Below are 27897 nucleotides of genomic sequence, written 5' to 3'. Positions count from 1 at the left end.
ACATTCTGTAAATGTAAGAAATGACAATGTTTTCTTTCTGTATTGATTTTCAGTACACCTTTTTTCCCCCTATTGATCCTTTTCCATGCATTTTCACTTTTAATATTAGGCGCTGATAAACAATCAGTCATGACAAAAGAACCCTTGTTTTTTCAGTCGATTGACCATTTGGCACTAATTTATTACTGGACTATCTTCCTGTAATTGCACTGATATATAAAATATATCAACACGTATTTAAGAACTCCAGCTGTAGAAATGCATTGGGAAAGTTAATATTCATGAAGCCTCCGCCAGATATTTTTTACTATGATTTTACAAAATTTCTTTTATCCACGAATGCCAAATAGAATATTCCTACAACATTTTACAGTGTTAAGTTACCTGACATTAAAAATGCTTTTCAGCATTGGATTTGCCCTGTTAATGTTTTCTGTTTGAGTGAGGCTGATAAGCTTAATGAGCTCCTCTAATGAGAAAAATCGAGTAAGACAATTATGACGCCTGTATGATCAAATAGCACAGACAGCACTGAAAGACTTGGGTATCATGCTTTTTCTCTTCTCTTTTTACTAAAACAAGCCTGATTAGGCAGTTTTAAGTTTCCTGTTCTGAAAAAGAAACTACTTGTTCTCTTCCACTGCAAGTCCAAAATTTGTTGACTTTTCAGAATGGAGTAATCCTTAACTTGCAAAAGGCACTGCAATTTAACAGTTTCAACTGTTCAAAAACATGAGTTTGGATCTCTCACAGAAAAGCAACTATTTGTATCTGATGAGGAAGTACTCCTTGCTCTCTCTAATCCTCTCAACTGAGATTTCTTGTAAGTTATGTCCAATATCCAAGAATCAGGAGTCAGATACAGAGCTAGCAAGGACTCACCATTAAACTTTAAATGTTCTCTCTTCACTGTTTTGGAGATGGGATATGGCCAACTGTTAGGGAAGACTGCTGTAAAATTGCTACTCATTATCCTTCCTTTTCAAACTTCATACTTTTCAAATTAAACATCTTTTGGGTAACCTACAATAAAGAATTAAAAGCCCTTTAAGGGATCAGTGAGACTAGATACACTGAAAAAAAATTGTCAGGATGTAAGAAAAGCTCCTCTTGAGGAAAAAAATGTTACCAAATTGAGATGAGCTGGGTATTACTGCTACAGTGCCTACCACTGTCTAGAAGAGCTAGAGAAGCAAGGAGAGAACGTGCACTTCCTTACTTGCACAGCATCCAGTTTCCTGTAGCAGTAATTCAGCAACAAGATCAATACAGCCAAGAAGCAGGAAAAGAAAGAGAAGCCTTCTTTTCACAGTGACCCTGCAGCTGCATCACATTCGTGTTACTTGCCTGAGTGCACAAAGCAGTGAAAACAGACTAAAACAACTACTTTTGCAGTCTATCTTTCAACGTTCTGGTATTGAATAAACACAATCTAAGATCTAAACTGGCCAGTGGAATATGAATGAGTATGCTGTTCCTCCCAACAATCAAAGTTTAGTTTATGGCTGTACAACATGACAATCAACTTAAGACTTTGGCCAAGTTAAGCAAACCTAAGTCTTAAAAAAAAATTAAAGATGAGAAAGAACATCTTAAAGTAAGTTTTCATTTTAGAAGTAGAGCAATTTATCATTTTAACTGTATTACAGTAAAAACTTCTCCAAGTCAAACTATTTTCTGTTATCTTGGGCAGAATAATACTTTGTCATAATGTTGACTGTTTCACGGACTCTCACTTTTCAAGTGATCTCGAGACAAGAGACATTCCATAGTCTCCACAACTCTCAAAATTTTCTCCATCTCATTCTGCTCAATACAGAGGCCAATGACAGCTCCAAAAAATACAGGAGCAAAGAGTATACTTTGTTATTTGATAGAAAAACTCTACATTTATTAGACAGCTACATCATTGAGATGTACAGGCAAGCCTGTACAGAAGGAAAATCCTGGTGTTCAGCAGAATCCTCCAAAGAATAGCAGGATCAAGTGCCCAGCATTGTTAAGAGCTAGTGAGCTAATTTGGGGACCGTGTGGAACTTGCACAGCAAGTAATGCTAAGGATCTTGGTCATCATCTGCAACTCCTTGACACAACTGTAGCAAAAGTTATCCTCATATCATGATATACTTCCTGACTTCTCAAGAAAAAAAAAATCTTCAGATTTGATGCAGACGAAGATTAATAGTCCATGAAATGTAAATAGGTAATAAAGTAGCACATCCTAATGAAAAGTTTTAAGGTTAGTATTGTGCCTGAAAGGCTGCTCAAAGTTAGTTGCATTCTCTTTAATGAAGCAAAATAGTATTTCACAGAAGTAAGAGCAACCCAAGAAGTGATATCAGAATAAGGTATTGCCATTGCTGAGGCTCTCTAGCAACTCAAAGGTTAACTCAGCAGCCTACCACCAGCACTCTGTTTTTCTGACATTCCTTTTTTTCCTACTTTTCATTCCACTAAAATCAGAAAAATGGGAGGTGACTGGCTCCAACTCTTATTCCCATACTCTACCATTCATATACTTAACTGCTTTCAGCTTATGGAGATTCTCAACCAGCATTTAAACTCTTTTTTTTTTCCTGACAGCATCCAACATCTTTTGGAGAACTCCATTTGAGATCTAACCACTTCCCATAATTTCACACCCTTCTGCAAAGCTTTTTTCATCTGGTTTGTAAACTAAAGTAGAAATTTAATTGCTAAGTTCTTTAAGAACTGCAGGCAGTTTTCAATGTGGAAGGATGCTAAAATACCTGCTCACAATGTGTGAACATTGAAGAAAAGCATGCAATATAATCAAGGTAAAAATTACTTAACTGCTTCCAGAGACCATCCCATACAGTTCATCTGAACATTGGATACTCCCATTTTAGAATCATGTGCAAGATCACTGCTAACCAGATGAAGCCATCTCTCCCAGTCTTTGCAAATAGTAATCTCCAAGTACTACACATCTGAATTTGTGTGCCCTTGTCTGAATCAGTTTATCCTATCTTTTATAGCTTCTGAAGTAAAGTTTAAGTGCCATATACAGTGTCCATAAATAACTCCTAGCAGAGAGACATACTGCTGCATTAAAGCAGTTGGACTTTGGCTTGTTGGCTTTTATGTCAGTGAGTGATAAAAAGTTTCATAGGTAGCTCATGTATTCATAGTAGCAGCACCAAGACTGTGAGCAAGCACTTAAAAGTTGTTTTAGAAAGGTATTGTACAAAGTCAGACCATTTTATTTTAGTATGTATGTGAGTAATCTCTGTCAAGAAATACCCTGAGGAAGTGTGCTCAATGTTGATTTACACAAGCTATAGTGGGTGTCTGGCTATCTGCCCCCACAACAGAGGTACTTTCTAAAGACAGCCTTGTTCTCTTTCACTTCTCAGAAGAATGAAAAATAACTTACTTGTTTACAACCACAGAAGCCAGCAACAAGAAAACAGTTCTCCTTCAGACATACAAACCAGGCAATCTAGATCAAATGCAAGATTCAAGACTCTTGAAAAGCAAGCCACATAACAGTAACACCAGGTTGAGTAAGATCCTGCTCAGATATAGAAAACCAAGCTATTTGTGCTTTTCTCTATATCAAACAAAGAACATTCAGTATCTTTGACAAAGATGCTTTTTCTTGGAATTGTTGTATTTTGTCTGCTAACAATGAGCAGTTGAAGCCTTAAGTTAATCAGTCTAAAAAAAATTTCATGTTTTCACCTCTGTCTAGTGGTCAGCCAGCTTTCCTGACTTCACAAAGTCTTTTGTCCAGTTATATAATGATACCTTGCAAACACAGGCTTTACATTTCATAAAGTCCAACCAAACCACAGCTTGGACAAGAAGGTTCCAGTGAGTATTTTTTATGTTGTAGCTTAAGTAAGAAAAGTAACTTGAGAATTTATTAAAAAAAATACACTAATAGCACCCAGAGCCATTTTAGTATTACCAAATTGTAGACTCCCCACCCAAGTTTTCAGTAGTAATAGTTTTAATTCTGTAAGACTTAAGAGCTAGTATCAACATGCCTTTGTTAGTTTTGTAATTGGCAGAAATTCACGTGGGATGCCCTTACCACACAATACACTAAAGACATTTTGGCTGCAGGCAGAAAGATAGTTGAAGCAGTGTGTAGAATACTAAGTCTAGTTGAAGTTGGGCTATTTGGGGTTTTATTGGCAGATATGGAAAAAAATTAAATTTGAATCAAAAAACCTGAAACTCCTATTCTGAGGCAATTCCATTCTTGAACATCAAGACTTGACAATTTCACTCTTCATATCTTCACGTGTTGTATCACTTACAAGGCTGATTGTCAGACAGCAGTGCTAGATCAAACCAATCTGGTTTTCAACTTCGTCAGAGCTCACTGTTGTTAGATATGTGAAAGTTAACGGTGTTGCTACATGTTGACACACAATCATAGATTTTAGATTCACACCAAAGCTCTGCACAGCCAAGAAACTTTATCTTCACTAGCATGAACAGACCACCTTTCTCCATCATGCATGCAAACACATCAGAAGAGCACAGCAATGGTAGTCTAAGAAAAAGTATCTATACCACAGTTAAGGCAAAAAAGGAGAAAATGCACCGGGATCAGTCTGTATCAAAGCCATCTATTATTTCAGAGAAAATAAAAACCAGATTGAAGACAGCACACTTCTCTTACACAGACTAACTCATTACTACTACTTTTTTTGTGTATCAGAACATACCCACACCATTCAGTGCATTCATATGCAATACTATATCTACCTTTCAGAAAAAGGAAGGCCCAGGATATTCTACTTTGTCATAGACATCACCTTTACTGTTTTTCCAAGCATGACAACTTAAGTAAAAAAAGTCAGAGCACAAAACATTTTGAAGTTTCAGCTACCACCATTTGTGTTCTTTCGTGATAGTAGTTTACACATTTTTTTTCTGAAAACCCTCCTCCTGAAACTTAAATGGGCTTTTTCAAAACATTTTACAGGAGAAAGAGCAAGCTGGGAATAAGTTCAATTCTGCTTAGAATCCCCAAAGTTACAGCTATATCTGGCAAATTTCACATCTTCAATTTAATCACTCCAAATTAGAAGTTCTAGTTAATGCCAATTAATTGCTCACTCAAGCCCTGCAGGGGAAAATAAATATGCTCATGAATAGTTTATAATGCTGTCTTTGGAAACAAATGTATTAAAGCAGCTAAAGAGTTTCCCATGCATCTGGTTTACTAGCTACCAGACAGATGAGGGCTAAAGGTGCTTTGACTTTCTGGGGATCTTCTGAGAGGACAAAGTAACTGCAGAGGCAAGGTATGTGCATGCACCAACTGTTTTAGCTGCAAGTCAGACACCTCAGTGTTAAACAGCAGTTTACAGAAGCATTCTCTTCCAGTAAGGGGATGCTCTAAATACTGCTGCTTGCCAGAAATGGACTTAGAAATTGCTGTAGCTATGGATGTACCCAAAACAAAGCTGTTCTCAGGTAGGGGGATAAAATGAGCAATTTAACAGTGCACATGAAAAGCTTGCATCTTTCACTGACTTGTTCACTTCACAATCACTGACAAGACTGATGTACATATTTCTGCACCTGCAACTGTAAAAGCAGATAAAATATTTAATATGTAATTTACAATGTATTTTATCAGCTTGGCATACAGATGAACAGAATATATCAAAGTAGTTGAGTTATAGGCTTGTGGAGGCCCTGCAAAAATATTAATTCAGATATCTGCTAATTTTAAAAAAAATCAATTTGCATTTTAGAAGTGATACAATTCCATCTACCACAAAATACAAAGAGCTGCAAAAACGTATACCATTCCAACAACAATGTATATAAGTTATTAAATAATGATCTGATTTAAAAGAATATAAATGAAGCCTTTAAGTAGGTCTTTTCTACATGCATATTATTCCTCATTAAAGAAAAATATGTAAAAAGGCCATTGGTAATTGCTTTGTTAACCACTGTAGAAAATGCCAATTCTCTGGTCACAGACGCCACTAGTTTAGCACTTAAGGTCTCTGCAGTGTTACATGTGATTATTTTTAAATACTGTTAATTCTATTACTCCATTGGTAAAGAATGTGTGACTTGGAATATGGCAGTCTTCATATTGAGAGGGCAGTGATGCACAGTTTTATAATTATCCAGAAGAACAGCACCCTCCACTGCTCTGTACTTGTGGCTCATCATCAATGATCTGTACACCTCGCCTTGCTATTCCTGACTGACTGGAGCCATTGCCTCTTGCTCTTTCTTCCACTTGAGCAGTTTCTATCATTCCTGTAAAGAAATAAATGTATTAGATTACATTCCACGGCATTAATTTCACCACATTTTTACATTAAGACTCTGCTATCTTAATCTATCTGAACTATATGCACTGAGACAAAAGTTCAGCAAGAGTGGTTCTATTTGTCATGCAGAACTAAGTACTCGGGTATCACATAGCAAAGCTACAAGAACATTAAATCCTTTTTTAAAGCACCCAACATATAGCAGCTCCTGGTAGCTAAGGGAGACCACAGAGACCCCCAGGCGTCCTGGAGTTAGCAACTTCAAAAGCTAGTTTTACCCACCCATATTATTAACACTGTTAAAAAACCCCAAACAACAAGAAACTCCACCTTCCCAAATACTCTGCCCTCAAAAACCCCAACAACTACTTCTTCATAAATACAGAAGACCTTATCCTGAAATTCTTTTATCACAGAAATACAACTAATAGGATAATTTGCTTGTGCTGGATTTTCATCCCACATACCATGATCTTTACCATTTAAGATTTCTGTGTAAAATTTGCATCATTAAAGCTTGGAGTTTGTGATTTGTAATTGACATCAGTTGAGAAGATTTTTGAAAGAGGTTGAAACAGAGGGTTTGAAGCAAGCATTGGTGAGACCAGTAACAGGAAGTTTGACTTTGGTTATTACTTATGCATGGTAAGTGGAACAGCAGTCAATGCTCCAACAAATGACCATGATATTTTTGGAGTACAGAATGAATTTTCAATATTGTAAGCATCCATACATCAAACTTCCAGAGCTGTTACAGAACACAACTGGCTTGAAGTAGACTGAAATGAAGTCAGTTCTAAGTAGTACTTTACAGTAAAGCTTTGTATATGGCCTGAAAAAGCACTTTTGAAGCCGGAAGCATTTTATAAATGAGTCTTTACTAACAAACTACATAATACTTACTTTTGCAAAGGTCAAGAAACAGTTCTTCAATTCCTTTGTTCTGTTTAGCTGACGTATGATAATGTTTTGCTCCAACAGATTCAGCATACCTGTAGAAATGCAGATATGGAGCCTCATTGTAGTAAAGGACTCAGTATTTCTAAATCACTTTACACAAAGGAGTAAGATGACAAAAAGAGGTTTATTCTCTCTTCAGGAGTTAATCTACACACACTTATTTAATTTAAAAAACAGAGTTGTGTTTAAAACTGCCAGAATTCATGCAACACACTAGATGAAACTTCATGTCTAGAAATGGATTTAAACTGCAAATGTTGATTTTAATCACAAACTACTCTCAAGCCACAGTTTGGTCAGCCAGGACACCGTGTGACTCAGATACTAACAGAACACTCAACAACTGGCAGGCATAAACCAGCAGTGCCTAGCTGGCTGCTATGTTAACAACATCACGAGTTTATTACTCCAGCATAATTCTGCAATGACTGTTTCTATTAGTAATAGGTGTGACTTACATTTCTGCTTCTTGCACTGAAACATGTCTCTCTTTTTCCAAGTCTATTTTGTTACCTGTTGAAGACAAGTTAATCTTTTAAGTCTTTGTACTCTAAAATGACCCAAAAAGAAAGCAGACATGTAAGCATGGTACTCCATTTTCTCAAGCCATCCCAGTAAAAACGCTCTTACACAGGTCTCACTTTCAAGGATAATATGATTTAAGAGTCTCCTTTCACACAAGTATTTACAGGCAATGAAGTGCTACTTCTGTAGAGACATCAGGACAGCTAAATGCCTCCACATAATTTAGCCTTTTGCCCTTTTCTTTGTGATTTGTTAGCACTTTCTATGTGCTGCAGAGGTAATTTTTGTAGCATGTCCACATATCTAACCTCATGAAACTGTTTTAATAATTAGATCATTTCTGTTGCATTCCATTTGCATTGAAATAGCCAAGCTTTAAGATTCACTCCTACCTGCAAGCACATAATTATCAAAACAGACAAGCACCTAGTCTATGCCACCAAGAAAAGCCAGCAGTTGAAAGGATAATATAAATTGTTTTGTTAAACTACAGTCTGCAGGTGTCTGTACCATGCACTTCTGAAAGTGTACAATTAAAAAGCTCATTTTTTCAATCAAACTCTTATTTTCCTCCATGTGATTTACTGAAACGTCTAGCTCCAGTTTAATTTTAAATATCTAACATAAGCTTTAACCCTTCACATGTACAAGCTGTCAAAGCAGCATTTGGAAGACACTATTAATCAAAAGAGATGTTTCCAATTCAGTCATGTTGAAAAATACTTACCTACTATACATAAACAGATTTCATTTCCCAACATTTTTCTTAATTCCTTAACCCAGTTTTTTACCTGCAAAAAGAACAGAGGTGAGTTTGATATACTATTAACTTAGGCAATGTGGAACAATCCCATTTCCTTCATTAACCATCTACTCTAAACTTAAAGCAAAAGTGTTTAGAGCAACAGATGGGAAAATATTTTTTAGAAATGGATAGCTACACATGGCCCTTATTCAGCAGGTTTTATTTCACAGGTGAAATTAAGAGCAAATTACTTAGATAAAATCATTAAATTACTCCAGAAATATAACTCACCACACTCAATATAGCAAGTTCACTGCATGGGCTACTTCAGGTCAGACATGACATCCTTTATCAACAGGCACTTACTGACAGAACACAAATAGTACTTTAAAGGTAAAGGCACCTGAACTGAGTTTTTCAGGTTAGATTATAACAGATGTTTATTTCACAAGAGAATAGATGGGAAAAGCATGTCAAATCAGCTGAGGGTAATGTATCTGTTATCAAATCTGTTGTCATGCTTTGAAAGTTGTATGATCACTGCACTGACTTAGGAATTGTTTTAAGGGAACAATTGTGAAGAGAGGCAATCACTTCAAGAATCTAAAAATAAATTAGGCTACACGATACAGTAGTAATACTTCTGCAGTAACTTCTGCAAATCAACCTTCCTTGTTTCCTGCACATTTAAATGTTTTGGTACCACAGGGTTTTACCACGTAGGGTTCAACATGAAAAGGCACACATTGAAGTAGTATCCACAAGTCATCACCATTCTGCAGGTGGTGGCAAGTGTTTAACTGCTAGCACAAGTTCTTTACTTGCCCTACACCAACTGTTTAAATTAAGGTGCTATGAATCTGTACCCTTACTCTATTACTTCTAACCAAAACCTTGCCCATACAACCACAATTTCTTACTTCTCTCTACACAGAAGTCCAACTGGTTTTGCCAAAAGCTAATCAGACACAAACTTGTCCAGTGTCACCAGTTTTCAGCTGAGACATTCTATAGAGTGGGAGCATAAATTGACACAGGGTAGAAAAACCTCACTGATCAATCTAATCAACTAATACAGCCATAAAATAACTAGTCATAAAATAAGATATTTTGATGAGGATTTGAAGAACAAATAACTGATCAGAGACTGTAATGTCTCCATTATCATGTATTACAATTTAAGAGTTCTCAGAGCTGTAAAAGGTCATGCCACTTAGTATCTTTTCTTAACTTGGTTTATATAGTAAAGATCAGTATGGCACACCATGACACCAGTCCAGGTTTATGTTAATAGCCTGCCACAGGTGACTTGCACAGCTACATCACAGATTATTCTGGGCTGGAAGGGACTCACAAGGATCATGAAGTGCAATTCTTAAATGAATGGCACATACAGGAATCAAACCCACAACTTTGGCCTTATTAGGACTGTGCTTTAAGAAACTGAGCAATTTAATTCTCTGGTGTTCTTTGAATAATCTGATAGCAGTGAAGTCAGTTCTTCAAAAGAATACTAATAAGCTGTATAACTCCATTACATGATCTACATTTGCAAATATAATACATATTGCTGAAAACAGAAGACTTCTGTTTACACACATCACAATTATCTTTCAACCAGTTTAGACATAAAAGCTTCCCAGTACCTTTTGAAAAGAGTCTTCATCTGTTATATCATATACTAGAATAGCGCCATTAGAGTCTCTGTAGTAGATAGGCCCCAATGCATGAAATCTTTCTTGACCAGCTGTATCCTGCATTTAAAATATATTTGTTAGTATTTAAGACAAAGCAAACAATACTTCAAGGAATTCCAAATACTTAGGAAATTTTACTTTATTAAGAACTATCAATACTTGAGATATAGAAAGCCTAAGTAACTTTTTTTTCAGAAAAACATTCTGATTAGCTAAGGAGGAAAAAACAGAAATGTAAACATACCCATATTGCAAGATTTACTCTTTTCCCACCAATATTTAGCTTCTTCGTAAGAAAAGATGCCTGGAAAGCAAAACAGATTTTAGTTAAATTTTACACACCAGACACATAATTTGACTTCAAATTAATTTATTAATAAAGCATCAGAATCAATGAAACAAATTTCCAGATCAAAAGACTAAGCAAGAAGACTAAGCCAATACTAAGCTAGTTAGTCATTTCACTACAGTTTGCCAGCAGTCTAGTCTAAATAAATTTGGGTTAAGAAATCATTTACTACATCTTTTTGCTGTTGTTTTGAATTATTTGGGAAGGATGAGTTGTGTGGAAAGAGTCTGAATTCACAACACTGGTATATCTAATCTGAACTTAAAGCATTTCACAAGAGTACATGAAGTTGAGGTAGGAACCAGTCAAACAAGATTTTTAATCTGCAGGAATTAGGCAAAGTAGTTCACTATTAGTAAGTTACTAAAACCATAAAGAATTGTTTTAACTTATCACGAAATATCTTGGAACATTAGTATTTCACAAGCTTCCTTGTCTCTAACTTTTTCCTTTTTTTTGCTGAAGTGAGCCCACAACTCACCCTCATCTGTTTTTTGGTTCTGTGTTTTTGTTTGAGCTGAGAAGCCTCAGAATAAGCATACAAGCTGCTTTAGAATTCCATTACTTTAACCTCTGGTAATGTTTTACAGGACCAGAGCACATTGCAAGGTTAATCTAATTTTAGTAACTTGAGTAGGTCTGGTTTCCTCCAAACTTGCATGATTCACATTTTCAGACACCACCTCTGTTACTAAGTCTGTAATTCGATGGCTAAAAAGGGAATATAATTTAATACAGGTTTAATGGACCAGAACAGGGTCTCAAGGTGCTGATGCATTAGGAACCTGCTCCCCCATTCTAAAGACTAGCAGTAACATATATCAAACAATTCAGTTAACAAGCGCTAACTTTTGTCTTCGGCCTTAATTACAGTCAGTTTTGCTTTCAGTTTTACCTCCGTTTACATTTGGGTTCAAACAAGTACTCTGTGGTATTTTATTAGACATTCATCACAGATAATTTTAGGCTGGATTGCAGCAGCTCAAGAAGAGCTCTTTCTACAAGTACTGACCAGCCACAGAACCAAGTCACATGTGCAAAGTGTCAGGGGTCAGACGAGCTACTGGAACCAGCTTGCTGCTTAACTACACAAGCAACCAGAATGCACACAGAAGACCACAACAGTTTCAAAGAACACCAGCCTAAATTACTGTCAAAGTGCCTTTCTGGAGTGCTGCCTGTATTACAGTTAAAATCATTCAACATTCAGTTGCTACAGCAGCTCCTGCTTCAGCTACCTCTCTACTTCCACACTTCTGTATGACCCAAGATGAGATGATTAAAAAAAAAACCTTTTCATCTTTCAAGTTGTACCTTCCCCCAAACCTTTCCACAAAGTCTGATGATAAGAACAGAGAGAGAGAACAGACCAGAAGAAAAACACTTTCCAAGAGCAGATTGCAAAGAACTGATCACTACAACCCATAACTAAAGCATTAACACTACAATACCCCTCTCAGTCGACAGTGAAGGGACTCACTGTAGTGTCAAGAGTCTGGAAAAACTTCCAGACAGCATGTTAAATGGAGATATGACCCTCTAGCCAACTTGTAACAAATAGCTTAACAGAAGAGTAACAAATCTTCAGCATCAGAAAACTTTTCATTCTTTAATTAAAAACTCGAGAGAAAGTAGTTGATGGCTTTCAAACAGCTGTCCCTGAGGATTAACTCATCAGAAGTCATCATTTGTTGTATTACACCATAGTTTAAAAGCCAGAAGCTTGGAGGCAACTTCAGAACTTCTAATTCACCAACACTTGGGCTACAGGGAGAGAAGCTATTGTTAGGCACAATGAATCAAGCTTACTTGACAATATTTCATTGACCTGCTGTACTACAGTACTCAACATTCTACCATGAATCTCAAAGGAAAAGCTCTTCTGAGCAATGTTTGCTTTTCTCATAACACCAACAATCCAAACCTGCTTAGCTGATGTGAAATCCACACAAGTTTTTGAGAATCAATTTCTGAACAGAAAAATCCTTCACACAAAGGGGATTTATATTTAAAAACACAGAATTCAGTACCCATAAAGTCCTATCATTATAGTTTTAGCCAATGACACAGTTAACAGCACAAGTGTATCTATCTGACAGAGCAAAAACTAAAGTAGGTTTATCTACACAGGTAAGTTTTGTTTCAGTTAAACCTGTCCTTCAGGTACTATAGTTTTTGATAGAAATACTATCTTTTGTCACTCAGATATAGATTTCCATTTTTTATATACTCCTACATGCAGGTAAGGCTTCTTAGTATTGCAAAATCATCCATAATCACAGGAGACTGTGGCAAGGGTATTTAGCACTGGACTATCCTACTTGCTGTCTGTATTAAAACTTGATGAATTTGTAATGATTATGTTTTAGTCTACCTAAAGTCATAATCAAAAAAGGAGAGACAGTACCCTGAGTACAAGCAGGTTTGTCTGATAATAAGATTGGAACCTGGTATTTGAAGCAGTCATGGTTAGCAATGAGCAGAAAGCTTTGTGAACACGTTGGAGGAAACTATCAATACTATACTACAGATTTAATGCTTCATTCTTCTTTATTTTGTTCAAATACTTGAAGAATACAGTTAACAGACTCTGCTCATGAATTAGTAGGTATGGCTAAGTTTGGTGCATTTAGTATCAATAAAACATATTTTACATCCACAGTGGCAAACATGACAAAGACAAATCAACTAATATCTTTAAACCTTTCAACACACACATACCCCTCCCCAACCATTCTGAGGTTAGTGAGAGAGAAAAAAACAAACAAGGGAATAGCAAGGCTAAGCAGTCTTTAGAAATTTGGGAAAACCCAACACATAAGAGAAAGTCTTAACTTCTGTTTTCAGACAGGTTAGAGAAAAAGTCAGTTGCCAAGTTTAATGTTTGTCAAGTTTCAAAATCAAAGCCTTTGACTACCTACAGGACGTTAGGTAATTACACATAGAAAAAGCTTCAACGTTTTCTCTAATCTCCAAAAAATTACTGAATTGAGTACTACAAGTCTGAGCTGCGACTCCATTTACACTCAGTAGCTCTTTTCCATATTATTTTAATTACTACAACAGCTGATTTTTGCTAGGACTTTCAAAAACTCACAGGGCTATGATTACTTTAAAGATAAGTAATTTCAAACAACTCTTTGAAGCTTCTAATTTTCATATTTTGACACTGTCTTATGACTGGTTTGAAGAATACTTAGGCACTTAGAAAAGAATAATGCAATTATAAGCGCTAAAATTCCTATCTTTTGATGTGGCTGTAGGAAATACTTTCTTCCTTTAAATTCCTTCTTCTGCGAGTTCAGTTTTGTATGCCCACCAGGACCTGCTAGGAGCTGATAAAGGGGCTTGAGTGGAACACAAGAAAGATAACATAGCTGGAAGAGAGTATCCTGAAAGTCACTGAACAAAAGCAGGTGTGTGGCACCTGCCCTTGAGTGCTTCATGCTCAACAGAAGCAGGTCAGGCGTACAAACACTGCATATAGCTTCCTTACATTTGTCTTCCACCCATCCCCAGCTGTCTTGATAACCAACATATCTTTTCCAAGTCCATCAAAGCAATCAGGAACTTTAAAATTACCACATCAACAGCTCTCTCAGGTTGGATATTCTGCAATACTCCATACATTTATGAGAGCAGTATTCAGAAGCTGTATTTATCCTGAGTAATTACATAATAAAAAGTATTTACCCAATTAAAAAAAACCAATAGTTTGACAGTAGGCTTATTACTGGAGAAATTCCAGCACAGTTCACTTGGTATCAATTTATGTATTCTAATTATTGTATCAATATGAGGGCACTTCAGTATTTCAAACAATGGGAACAAATTCTAACTGCCCTGCCAGGTCTGCCAACAGGTTATTAATTATATTAATTGTGTGCAAAACCCCTACTCTTCCTACATCCACAGCTTTTCCACAGTGTTCTAACTAAATGCTTTCTTCTGTGAATCAGTAGCTACCTTAACTTCACATGCAGGTCATCAATACCTTAAGTACATGACTTGATACTAACACAACTACAGCAACACATCCCAGCAGCCTCCTAAATCGGAGGAGGTTCAGTGCACTCCAGTTAGCACTGACAGACGGGGAGTGGGGAGGCAGGAGAAACTGATCCCTTTAATCAAAATCTTCTGTTACTAGCACCAAAGAAACTTACCTATTTGGATATACAAAGAGTAACTTCACAGTAGAACAACATCACTAGATGAAGTTTCTAGAAGGCTACAGTCTCATCACCCTTTTTGTTGCAAACATACTGGAATAAAACACTATGCAATACTTTCTTTCGTTTAAGTTAGAGAATATTGTGGATAGAGAGCGTCCTGTCTCAATATCTAGTGATCTTGTCATATGATTCATCGTTGTCACTCCTTCCTTTGCTGGACCAGGAGCAAAGTATTTATCTAATTTTGGCTTTATTGGAACAAAAGGAATTTGGTGCAACACTTTGAACTGTTGCCATGAAACAAAGCAACCTTATCAAATTAAGCCTTTTATCTTAAAAAAAACCAAAGGATGCTTTGCAAACATGTTACTTCATTACTTAATCAGATACCCTAGTTTCTCTTCATCTTATTCTTAAATTATCTTTTAATTTAATAGTGGAAGAACTTACTTCATCTTTTTTCATAGAACTGTAAGATGCAGAGAAATAAAAATAATAAAGATAATACTTTACAAGTGCACATGATGCACAGTAAGACTCAACAGCAACTGACATTGTATTTTACAACCAGCAAGATGCATATGTGGCCAAGGAGGCTCAGAACAGAAAAGCAAACAACTTGATAAACAATGTGCAGTCAGTTAAAAGACACAGGTGGCAACCACAAACCTGGTTACAGTGGAGAAACAAAATCTCAGTAGAAACTGCAAGCACGTGCTTCCACTCCTCAACACGCCCCTCTCCAGACAGTCAAAACCAAGAGCTCTGGAGCCACGCTATCTACAGACAATTTGCTATCAGCATTTTAGAGCAAGTTAAAAGTGTGCTTTATGATATTTGTGGCCCAAGTCTGTATTCCAACCCACTTTTTGCTTCTAATTTTAGGTTTTCCACTATTTTTCCAAGAATAAAAAAACCCCAAACAACAAACAAGCTTAATCGCACAACAATCTACTCGGACCTACTCTTAAAACATGGGATATGAGAATTCAGCTATTCGTCATCATTTTGATGCACTTTAACTGATTGCTTGCTCATGCTACAATTCTGCTGCACCTCTGACACCTACAAGGTACCAGGCATCTCTGTGGCATGACAGCTACAACTACCTTCCTATAAACACCCTACCTAGTAAACCTACGATAGATTAACCCAAAAACCTGAGTATTAACACAGAATAACAAAGTCTAAAACATATTATTTTCACCTCTTCACAGTACAAATGAAGCTACGTTATCTGTTTATGAAACATTCTCTGTATTGCTTCTAGTGTAGCTATAATGCTGCTTTGGTTTTAAGGGAAAATTTCACTATTAATTACTTCTGAGATACACAATTCAAGAAGTTTCCCCTAAATGCATGGGAATGGCACATAACTACCTTAAAACCCTTTCCTTCTTAAGATCGCCTACTATTTCTTCTGTACTTCAAGAAACTCAGATTTAGTTCAAAACCCACTACAGGTCCACCAAGTGACAGAGCTTGTTTCTTCATTTGAAAGAAAAAAAAAATTAAGAGTGGTATACAGTGAATCTACACTCCCACCGACACAAGCGGACATCCTGAAAGACAACACACCACTCACAACACAAACTTCAAAACACGTTTTCTGAGACCATGTACAGTACAAGCAGTTTATTCTGTACCATGGCATCCACGCCATCCATCACTAACTAGTAGGCCATGAAAAAAACCCATTACTTTCAAGCAGGCACCCTGTCACATTTTATTAGCAGAGCATCACTTTGTAGTTCTTTATAACAGCAGACAGTGCTCTGAGAACGCAGCCAAAATTCAAGGAGCTGTCGTGACAAGCAGCTAAGCTTTAAGAATCTTTCCCATTATTAAATCATAAGCCTTAATCTCATAAACCATTTTGTGAAAGCCGTTCTCCTTAAACAGAAACGTTAAGATAGTGTTATTGTTAGAATTTAAGAACATGAGGAAGACTGCGATTAACAGAAACGCAGCACGTATGAAACACTTAGTCATCAGTCCACTAACAATGATTACAATAACAACATTACTTTTGCATCATACTTATCCAAGAGTCAAATGAAGACATTCATATACGTAACTGGAAAAAACGGAGCAGTTAGTATGCAGAACAGAAACGAGGCCTAGACATACTAAAAGCTTAGATGTGAGGCTTGAAAAGAACGAGAAAATCTGTTTCCAGCAAACTCGGTAGGGGATAGCCACAATTAGCGAGCGGCGACGGAGACTGGCTGCCACTAAGCCGCAAACAAGGCACTGCCAGCAGTGCGACGAGGTGCGCAAGGTGAGGGGAGAACAACAGCGGAGAGCCCACAACAGTGGGAGAACCCCCACTCCAACACCGCCCCGGCCCGGCCCGCACCTGCAGGGTGGTGATGTGCTTATCGTTGAACTTGTTCTCGCAGTAGCGCAGCACCAGCGAGGTTTTCCCCACGCAGCCCTCCCCGAGCAGCACCACCTTGAAAGAGAAGCTGCGGCCCCCGGCCGCCGCGCCGGCCCCCGTCGCCATCCGCGCCCCGCCGCCGAGCCGCGCCTCACATCAACGGGCCGCACCGCGGCGCCGCCGCCGCCCACCGGGACGGGGACCCGCTGGAGAGCGAGGCTGGCGGGGAAGAGGAGGCACCGGCGAGGCCGCGGAGACAGAGGCTGAGGAGGGACACGGCAACCGAACCTGCCCCGCGGCCGCGGCCCCACTGCCCCTAATGGCGGCTTCTTCCTCCTACGTCACGCACCGCCCGGTCACGCGCAGCCCCCGCCGCCAATGGGAGGGGGGGGAAGCGGGAGCAGCGGGAGGCCCCGCCCCCTCCGCGGCTGATGGGCGGGGCGAGGGGCGGGGCTTGATAGGGGCGGGGCCAGAGCTGGGATCCCGCGCGGGCCGTGCTGTCCGTAAGGATTTATCCCTAAATCCCTGCTCCTGCACTGTATGCACCTGCCGGGCCTTTCTCCGGGGAAACCGAAAGCACTTAATAAACACCGGCATGGATTTTGTGTGATTTTCGTTCCCGTGAACTAAGTTACACTAGTCTCTAAATGTTTGCAAAAGAAAAGTCCGTAGTGAAGCACTTTAAAACAGGGATATGGGAGCAGGTGAGGAGAAAAGCACAAGAAAAACGTTCTCCTGTCGAGTTCTTTGATTGCAGGGGTCCAGTAGAGTTGCATACGCAAGAACTGGATAACTGCCTTGTAAAACTGAGTATCATTCCTTAACTAAAAGCAATCCTCACAAACCCATCCCAACGACGGCAGCGCAACCTCTCTCTAGTCATCATTTGGCGCTAAGAAAAATAATGCCAGTGAAAAGGCTTCATTGTGCAAGTTCCTTTTTCTCTGTCAGATAGTATTAATGCTCTGTTGTATGAGGAAATAAAGAGGAAAGAACGAAGAATGCATCCAGGAGAACAAGGATTGGATTTCCCAAAGTAAGAAGTCTCATCACTAAACAGTACTACATTCACACACAGAATGGATTGTTTTTATTTCCTCCAGAGGTAAGTAAAGTGAACCTTTTTCATAAATAAAGGAAATGAGAGAAGGGGAAAAAATCAATGCAGACAGTCTTCAGGCATATCTTTTCTTTAAATAATTTTCTAGTTTTATTAGCACATAAGTACTTTCTGCAAGTTGCTATAAAAATACTGTCTTGCTGGAAAGTGGTGCTGGCTTCTCTTAGTCATGCTTTCTATGGATAGGCAATAAAACTGACTGACATGTTAGGTATTCTTTCAGGCTGAATAGAAGAAGGAGGCAGAATGGAGTTTGGATTAAGTTTGCCAAAGCCAATGGAAATCAGTGCTTAGGAACACAATCTGCAGAGTCCAGCAGGTTGAGGCTTTCCTGGGTATCTGCTGGCAAATACATCTGCTGAGACACATGGCTGTGTGGAGGATTGTCTTCAAAAACCTTCTTGTTCTTACAGCCTTTTACTGTTTTTCAACAAAAACAGGTTCCACGTGCATTCTTTATAAACACACAGGATTGTACTGAAGAATGTGCCTGATTTGTACTTTTCAGTTCTTCTTTGCATGGAAATGATCCATATACCATACATCTGATTTGTTAAAAAGGTACTTTCTGCATAGGTGATTTTTCAACAATCCTAAATGTACCGTTACAGTAAACACTGTAGTGGAAATGAGACTTTCTCACTTTTCTAGTGAGAAAGAGCAGAAGCTTTGGAAAGGTCTGCACGAGAAACACCTGGTATGAAGTCCATGTGCTGAATGCACCTGGCAGAACAACTGTGAGCACGGTTTTTCTAACAGAGGGCACACCAAAACAAGACACTGACTGAAGCTCAGTTCTGGTTGGTTATTTCTCAGAGTCCTCTGCCATGGTGCACAGTCAAATGATGCATTTCCCACTGATAGCAGACTGCTGCAAGTAACTACAGTATTCCATAATTTCTGTTCTCCTCTCTGTGATTACTGATTTTGGTGTATGGGAAGTCCTGTACCAAAACTTCAGCCACCTGTATTAAATAAAATTTTAAAGGCCGACCTGGCTGAGAACAGAAAATTCCGTCAGAGCTACCTGAAGTGTCACGTTTCACTGTAATCTCATAGACTTCATAAAATCTGTAGGTTTAACTATCTGTGACTGTTACCAAGTTATTTTAATGGTGTTAATTTCATTTGGGAAGTGTTTATTTCATTTCAGAGAATTTGAGAAGAGAAAGGCTCTTTTTCCTTCAATATATTTTGCTTCCCCCTTTTACATAGCTTCCTAAAAACATTTGTGCAGACCTTCTGTGTTATCTGTGTGGCTGATTACATCTGCATGAGAAATGCCTTTCAAGATATATATTTGCATTTCATGAGGATACCACAGTACTCTGTAGCTTACTAAACCAAAACAAATTGTACTACTGTATCCATCACCATGATCTTTGATTGTTTCTGGTTAGACTTTACTCAAATGTTTTATTTCACAGGTGGTGTCATCTCTAAAAGCAAAAATAATGTGCTTCTTTAAGCTTGCATTATTAGATCTCCTTATGAAAATATTAAATGTGTTAATTCTACTGTGAACTTAAGTGTATGCAGTAGCTGTCAGTGGAGATACTCTGGTTGGTCAAGATTACAATAACATCAACAGCACCTCCCAAGCTGTGGACAAGACACAACTCATTTCTGGGACAATTATGTATTGAGTATTATAAGGGTAGCAGTTGAATTGCAGATAATGTCAGTCATATACTTCCATTTTTTCCTTTGGAGAATATTTCTGAGCATAATTTGACATACTAGCAGCAAAATGCTCTGATTTTATTGGATTTGCTTGGAAAAGTATCAAAATCTCAGCCACATAATATACAGTTGTATAAGATCAATGTCTATTAGAGTACAAGATGTCCAAAAAAGCAAGAAAACAGAATGGGGAAAAACCCCAACACAATAATAGCAACAAAAACCCACTTAAAATGAAGTTTATAATATTGTCAAAAAGAAAGATTCAGGTTCAGAAGAATAAAGAATAAAGGTGAAGAGCAAAGCATATGAAAAGAAAAAAGAAAAGAAAAGAAAAGAAAAGAAAAGAAAAGAGAAAAGAAACAAATAATTTATACAGGATCTTGACCTGGAGGGACTTTTCTGAATGTGTTTTGCCGTCTCACCCACTCAGTCACTGCTGAAAGACTCCATGTACCCATGGGGATGTACTTGACAGGTTCAGTAATGTCCTTGGAGGCTTTGTGCAGCATGACATTTTTTTCTGATTCATAGAAAAAAGTAAAACATAGAATCTGATTTCTACTTAAGAAACAATGCCAGTAAGGGACAATACTATTTTTCTTTTATAGAAAAATAGTATTATTTTCTAAAAGTTCAATTCTCCTTGTTGCAAATGTCACTCCCCCCAGGACAAGCATTCTGAATTCTTTCCACTTTGTGTTATGGTTTTCATACACCTATGTCAACATATTGCTGTGCTGAATACCATCCCCATGCAATCATGACAGATCCCCTTCCTGACAAGTAGCATCCTGGATGCATGATGAGAACAGCAAGCGTGCTGCTCTACCGGTAACTGACCCTTTGCTCTTAAGTGTCTCAACTTTCAGGAGCAAAGGCAATGTTCCAACTCCAATTGAGATGCCCTAACCCTCTAAGAGAGGGTAAACCAATGGTTTATAAAGGTAATAGTTTTAAAATGTCAGAGTTACAAAAGACAAAAACTCCCCTTCTGCAGAAGTCTGTTTACTAGATGTATGCTGTAATAGTATTAAGAATGAAAACATTTTTTTAAAAAGAGAAAAAAAAGGCACAGAAATGCTCATTTTAAACACATGCTGGCAGACCAGGGAAATTCCAGAGGAAGGCAGAACTGGTCCAAATTTAAAAAGCAAAAGTGGAACCCATGCAATCATAAACTACCTAGAATAATATCAGTCATTAGCAAAGCTTGTTTAAACAATCATGCCAATGTTTTCAAATACAGAAGCAGGCAAGTTCAAGAACAGACCCACAGGGCTGTATTCACTTAATGGGGTGGATAAAGAGTGGAACTTTGTACCAGAATATTGCTGCTGTGTGGTACAGCAGGAGATGGCACTGTCGGCTTCCTCAGACTCTGCTCAGAGTGAGAGAGATGTGCAAGTGGATCCCTGACGAGATCTTGCAGTGTGCTGACTGTGGGCCGCAGCAGTAATACTAAAAGAGAAGTTTTCATTTACCAGCTGATAAGCCAGTAGATTTTCCAGGAGCTTCTATAAAGGAATGGGAACATAAAAAGGAAGCGTGGGTGCCAAAAAGGTTCCTCAGGGGCATCCTAAAGCCTACCAGTTTCAGCGCTACTGAGCTTCAGCTAAGCAGTGAGGAGAAGATAGAAATGAGCTGCTGTGAGCACAACGGGCCTGTTTTGGATCATGGAAGATTTAATCACCTATACATCTTCATCCAAATCATCTGGATAACAGCAACCATCCTGTCCACAGACCTACTCTTTGGCAATGGTAATTGCCTGTTGCACACAGGCTTGCACAGCCTTCTGTACACACACAAGCCCTGATACACCCATCTTCACCATGGCAGTCACAGCTTCAGCTGTGGGGAGGAACAGATGATGACACAAAGAAAAGTAATGACACAGAAGAAAGACTAATAATTAAATGAAGAATTCAAATGTTATGTGTGCCAGTCAACAAAATCTACTGGAAAAATAGGTCTCATCAGAGAAACCTAAGATGACATTACAGTCTTTGACTGTTCAAAGGTAACGTCATAGCTGGACTAATTTTTTCAGGAGCTTGACTTAGTACCCGCATGCTAACAATCAGAAAAAAAATTACTTTTTGATGCAATGAAGGACAAATTCATTCCATCAAGAACTGGATGAGCAGTTCATAGCAGTTATTGTTGACACAGTTGTCTTTGAAAACTGATGTTTCCTTTAGGGCCTTTTGAGTTTCCTAAATACCTGTAAAGTGAATATAAAATCAATGCTAATCAAACTTGAAGTGATATGGCACTGTCAGTGTGATAAACGGTGACAAGAATGGGGTATCCAGCAAAAACTGTTTAAAAAGCTGTCATCAAGAAATGAAAAGTAGAATCATTATAAGGAATACAAAAGTGTTACATCTTAGTCAATGTAACAAATTAGAGAGTCAAAACCAAGCAGGTGTCTAAGTATATGACTGCAGCAAAAGGGCAGACGTAATTTCTGGATATGAAATAAGGAAGTAATGCAGAAGTTTTTTATCCTGGTGCATGGCACTGATAAAACTTGTATTGGAATTTGAAAATACGGCAGAGAGCAGGAAAGAGCTCACTTTGGTCAGCTCATCAGTGCTGTAGCAGGAACAGACACTAGGAAAGAACTAATAGCAGGAATCTAAAGCCAGACACATTCAGATTCAAAATGAAATACAAGTTTTTAAAACCATGACCAACTACCAAGTGAAGCAAAAAATTCCATGTTTTCTGACAGCTTTGCATGAGGGGTGTCGGGTAGCCTGGTGACATGAGTTTGGCCAGGCACAGATTGCACAGATTTCAGGCAGTCCCCGTGTCCAGTTCACAGGAGATCGAGTATCTCTACCAGCTCTCACATCTAACAATAATTTTTAAAATTTAATTTATTTTTTCGATATTGTATTCATCATATTCACTGCTGAAAAAAGACAGTCAGAATTATTAATGGCCCAAATGAGAACCACATCTCACTAAAATGTAAGGCCTTCAACTAAGATTTCTAAAATTTAAAGGAAAACTTGTATTCTTAACATATACTTCATGGGAATAAGCAGAGAAATCCCAAGACTACATTGTATGGTTAAAATGGAAGCAATTTATCCTAAAGTAGCCTTTAAAACAAGGAAAAAGACTTAATAAACCATTTCTAACATTATCATTCAACTCCTACCATTGATATAAAATTTATTGCTGTGCTCTTAAAATACATAAATTTTGCAGACACTTTCCTTTGTGGAGGGTTCCTTAAAGTGTTTTGCTCAGCAGATACTAGTGATGAGCAGGTAAACAAATCAGCAACAACAATTACATTATCAATTACCACCCTTGCTCAGTCCTGCAATAAATTTTAATATATTATGTAAAGGATAAGTGACTGGACACCAGGATGATCATGTAAACTCTTAAAGCAAGTGATTTCCTTTCTGTGACTGAACAAATGGAATTGAATCAGTTAGCCTATTCCTTTCCTTTGTAATTTCTTCCCTTAGAAATTTCTAATTAAAGCCTGTGCTTCTTTTAATTACACTAAGTAACCCAGTTTCAAGGAGGTCACATAGACAAAATGCAAAGAAGAGTTTATCAAGGTCAAGTGCATATTACTTTCAGCAGAATGCTTCACCTAAAACCAACATCTTCTTGCTGCTTTGATCAATGAAATATTTTCTATTAAAATGTTTGCATGTTGTTGTAAGAAGTGGAGAGTTGTAGTGATTGAAATATTGGTATCACTTTCTATAAAAATGTTTAAGTATGTATGACTCCTGCCCCCACACCTGAAGCATGTGATGCTCCAGGGCATTATGCAGGGCTGAGGGGTTACATCTGTCTTTTCAATTCTGCAGGAAAAAAGAAATCTTCTGCGCTGACAAGAGATTCTGAACATCAGTGGTCCCATGGGGTCCCACATTGCCTGATTAGATTAGGATTACATTTTTGAGAACCATGCTGTGACAAGCAGCAGCAGTGATGTGTTTCTGGCTAAAGCTCCACCTGTGAGTGAGAGCACTATACCAAATTGCACTGTACCCCTGAATGGGCTGCCTGCCAGCACGGGGTTACTTTTCTGCTTTTCAGCCTTCCCATCTGAAAAAAATTATGAAGAAACCAATTCTAGGTACTCTTGGGTAGAGTAATAAAATAATCCTGGTGTGCACCTGTGTCTGTCATGTCCTGATATGGCCTCACACAGGACCGGTGCTGTGATTCTGGGGAAGACGCTGATTTTTTTAGAACTGCCTTCTAACCTAAATTCTGCATTAAACTCTCATATATATATGAGGGTACCTTAGCACTCCTCAGAATCCTTAATGCGAAAGTAGAGCTCAGATTTCTGCAACTTTCAGCCCTAGCAGCCAGTTTTTGTGGGTTTATGTTTCACTTTCCCCTAAACCTGGATGGGAAGGGAGACATCATAGGTCCCAGAAGTCATCAAACAGTACTTTTATATGACCATTTGCACTAGCAAAGAAAAACAATTGCACAAAACAGATCAGTCCTGTGTCATGGCCAGGACAGTAGACACTGACTTGGTATCTGCTGCTATGAGAAGAGTTGTTGTTCTGGGGTTCCTCTTGCTCACAGTCAGGATCAGAGGTGAGCTGCAGACTCCAGATCAGGAGTTGGGGTGGTAAAACAGAGAAAGAGAGAAAGGAAACTGGAATTAAACCCAACCTGTTTTCTTAAAATACTGGCAGAAAACAAACATGACAGGACATTTATCAATTGTAAAAGACCTTAATGATTACAATTGCAAAAAACTAAGGAGAAAAATCCGAAAATGGCATATGTGTAGGAGTTATTTTTGGACTTGAAGACTCCATGACATGGGCACAGACTGATACATATGCATCCAATTTTTTGCCACAGGGGAGAAAGCTCAAAATATATGATAAAAACCTGTCTTCATTAGAGATAGTAAAGAAAACATAAGGTAAGGCATATCAGTTTAACATCTAGATTACATTCTTATTTCAGGCGAGTTCTGAACACAAGTGAAATATTTGTTTATCTACTCCAAACAAACCTATTTGAATGTAAGTCGTGTATTACTCAAATCTACAGGCAAACAATGTGAGAATATTTTTGTTCATTTAACTTGCAAACTCTAAAGAACAATAAATTATATTACATTTCCTTTTTGGCTGTTTAAGGCAGACTGAAAGTGCTGCTGCTTTGGGGGAGCATTTGACAGTAGCAGCTTTTGGCAGTGGAATCATTTCAAGACTCAGGAAGTCAGCAAGTGAAATAATGAAATATCAGGAAAACAAGTAGTAGTGACAAGAAGAGTAGGATGATAGAAGTCATTGCTTTTCTAGCACTGGGCTGAACTCTGCATAAACCAGCACAGTAAGAACCCTTTACCAAGAAACATCAAAGCACAGTTGCATGATTTTATTATGTCCTTCTATCTTCCCAGCTTTGCAGCTAGGGCTGCAGCTGCAAAGACCTTACAAAAATAGTTACTGAAGATACTAAAGGGTATTAATAAATGAGCACCATAAGACTTCTTACTGCTTTCTACTGATGTTTCCTCTAATTGCAGGATGTATTCTGGTTTTTTTAAACTACTGTCATCCTTACTAATGGTGTGGGTTGGAACCTCCAAGAGCAATTTGGACAGTGATCACATTGCAGTATTTAATTCTGCTTTATGCTTGTTTGAACAAAGCCACAAAAAAGCAGCCACCAGTCGAGAGAGGTGCAAACAAGTTATGCAAGGCTTTACAGGTGACTCAGCAGGTCCAGCCAGGTAGCTCCCTGCAAACAGGCAGTTTCCATACTAGTGGTATTCTCCTTTCCTCAGCATGGGTCAGGCTGGTTCTTCCACATTTCAGTTAATCCAGTCTTCACTTCTTGAATCTTGCCTGGATTAGCAAACACTTGTCCTTGCTCTAAAACAGCAAATCCCAAAACAGTATAGAGCAAGCAAAGCTGCTGGGTAGTCTGCTATAGGATACATTTATTAGGAAGATATTCAAAATGAAGAAGTGTATGGCACTTGCTTCATACCATCAGTCAGTCACAAAATGTTTCCTGATCAGAAATCATAATGGTGGTCATCTACTCTACTGTGCATCCACCTTATTGTGTTTCGAGGAAAACTCTGACATATAAGGATGGGGTAGAGTGCCCGTCATCAAAGGTTTTCAAAATGTGATTGGACAGATTGATTATTGCTAGATAATCTCACCAAAGATCCCTTTCCCACAAAAGGTTGGACCAGATGATCTCTTCAAAGTCCCTTCCAACCTGGGCTGTTCTGTGATTCTATGATTTAATTAGTGGTTGTAGTGGGAAGATATTAAAATTTACTTTGTGGGATGAATGTTGAAGAAAAGCTACTGAATACTCCTGGTGGAATTTCTTCACTTGGAATCAAGTTTTACAGACTTCGGAGCACCCATGTACAAGTTGCCATTTGCTTAGAAGCTTTGTTTCAACATTTCTATATTCATCCTTATTTGGTATTGGCATTAATATTTACTGAGGGTGGCTGCAGGCTTGGGAGTGCTGCAGGGATCCACATAGTTTCAGTGAATTCATGTACCTTCTCTGATTTATGCCTTACAACAGGCCCATAATTGTATCCCAGAGCTGCACCTTATCCCTCAGCAGAAGCAGTATTTAAATTGAAAATTATTATCCAGTTATAGCAATAGCCAGAAGCAGAGACTGTAACATACCTACAAAGCTTTCAGGGAATAAATTTCCTGTAAAACAGGTTAACTCCTGCTTGAAGAAAAGCAACTTAATGGGAATTTAAAATGCTAGATAATGAAATGTAAAGAAAATGCTGCATGGGGACCAAAGTACTGCTGAAAGAAATGCAGGAAAGACAAATCCTACTTGCAAATCTGAGATAACCAGTCCTAACAGATTGTAATGTGAATAGTGCCCAAGTTGCTTCTGTAAAATACCAACAGTATTTCATGACCTTTCAGCCCTTTATTGTAAGAAAACGTCAGTCTGCAAAATCAGCTTGTCCTTAGTACCCAAAAGAGGTGGTATACCCCCTTTGTTTTTTACACCAATTTATTTTGCTGTCCCAGGAAACTGTGTAATGATGGGTCACTCAAATGCTGCAGGCTTAAGACAATCTGCAGCTATAACAATAAAATAGAAATTAAAAAACAGATACTGATGACTCTGATACCAGCATACTTCAACAATCACAGCACCAAGTCTGGATGAGATCTGGCTAAAGATTTCTCGCATCTAATTATGTCAAAATTCTGCTTAAACATCTATCACATCTACCAATCAAGCCAAGCATGAGGATCTGTAACTCACAATTGTAACCACTTTAATTAAAAAGCTTTTGAGTGTATTGCCTTAATGCTGTGGAAATACTGATGCCACTTAATAATGAATGCAAAATCAGTGACAGAGGTATATGCTAGGGGTACTGATGGTTCTGGAGCTAAAGAATAATTCAAGTGTATAAAGAATGGAATTAAATTTGTTAACTGCAGTAACCTATTTTGCAATTTCAAAGCTATCAACTTCCTGGTTTTCTCTTAACTCTTTCTTCTTTTTACTTCCTGCATTTTCTGTTTCTCCAAGCAGCACTTGGACAGGTGGTAGCTCTTGTGAGCCCAGGAACTGCTCTTAGTGACCCACACCCATTTAGAAACTGTTTATCACATTCTGTAACTTCCTCCCTGTATCCCTTACTCCCACCTCCACCTTCTCCCCAAACTTGTCAGTTTACAGCTACTAAGTAGTCATATGTAACAGTATTTGCCTAAGCTATACTCTATATACCCGAACTTAACGCTGTTCTTTTCAGAGTTTAAGTACGCTCAGAGCCTTCTGTATACAGGAAACTCATGAGTGGAAATTTCAAAAGCAACTCAAGTGTCATCACTAAGACATGACCAAAATAAAAAAGTCCAAAATAATGGCCTTTGAAAATGCTAACTACAGGAGTTCAGTCAGATCATATTCGTTCATATGATCACAGATCAAAGCATTTAATG

The 27897-nt window shown here is 38.1% G+C and overlaps 1 protein-coding gene across 1 annotated transcript; it reads right to left on the bottom strand.

The window, feature by feature from the left end:
* Positions 1-4584: 4584 nt before the first annotated feature.
* Positions 4585-17463, bottom strand: RAB21 (RAB21, member RAS oncogene family). The gene is made up of 7 exons (XM_014879416.2): positions 17089-17463; positions 10450-10509; positions 10155-10262; positions 8491-8554; positions 7697-7751; positions 7182-7270; positions 4585-6264 (listed from the first exon to the last, which is right to left on the bottom strand). Exons 1-7 carry the CDS (start codon positions 17233-17235, stop codon positions 6125-6127), a joined length of 663 nt encoding a protein of 220 aa, XP_014734902.1. The 5' UTR covers positions 17236-17463; the 3' UTR covers positions 4585-6124.
* Between the last annotated feature and the right edge of the window lie 10434 nt (positions 17464-27897).

The sequence above is a fragment of the Sturnus vulgaris genome, chromosome 5, assembly GCF_052056855.1.
Source record: "Sturnus vulgaris isolate bStuVul1 chromosome 5, bStuVul1.hap1, whole genome shotgun sequence".
NCBI classification, from domain to species: Eukaryota; Metazoa; Chordata; class Aves; order Passeriformes; family Sturnidae; genus Sturnus; species Sturnus vulgaris.
This window is presented reverse-complemented; position numbering and strand designations above follow the sequence as displayed.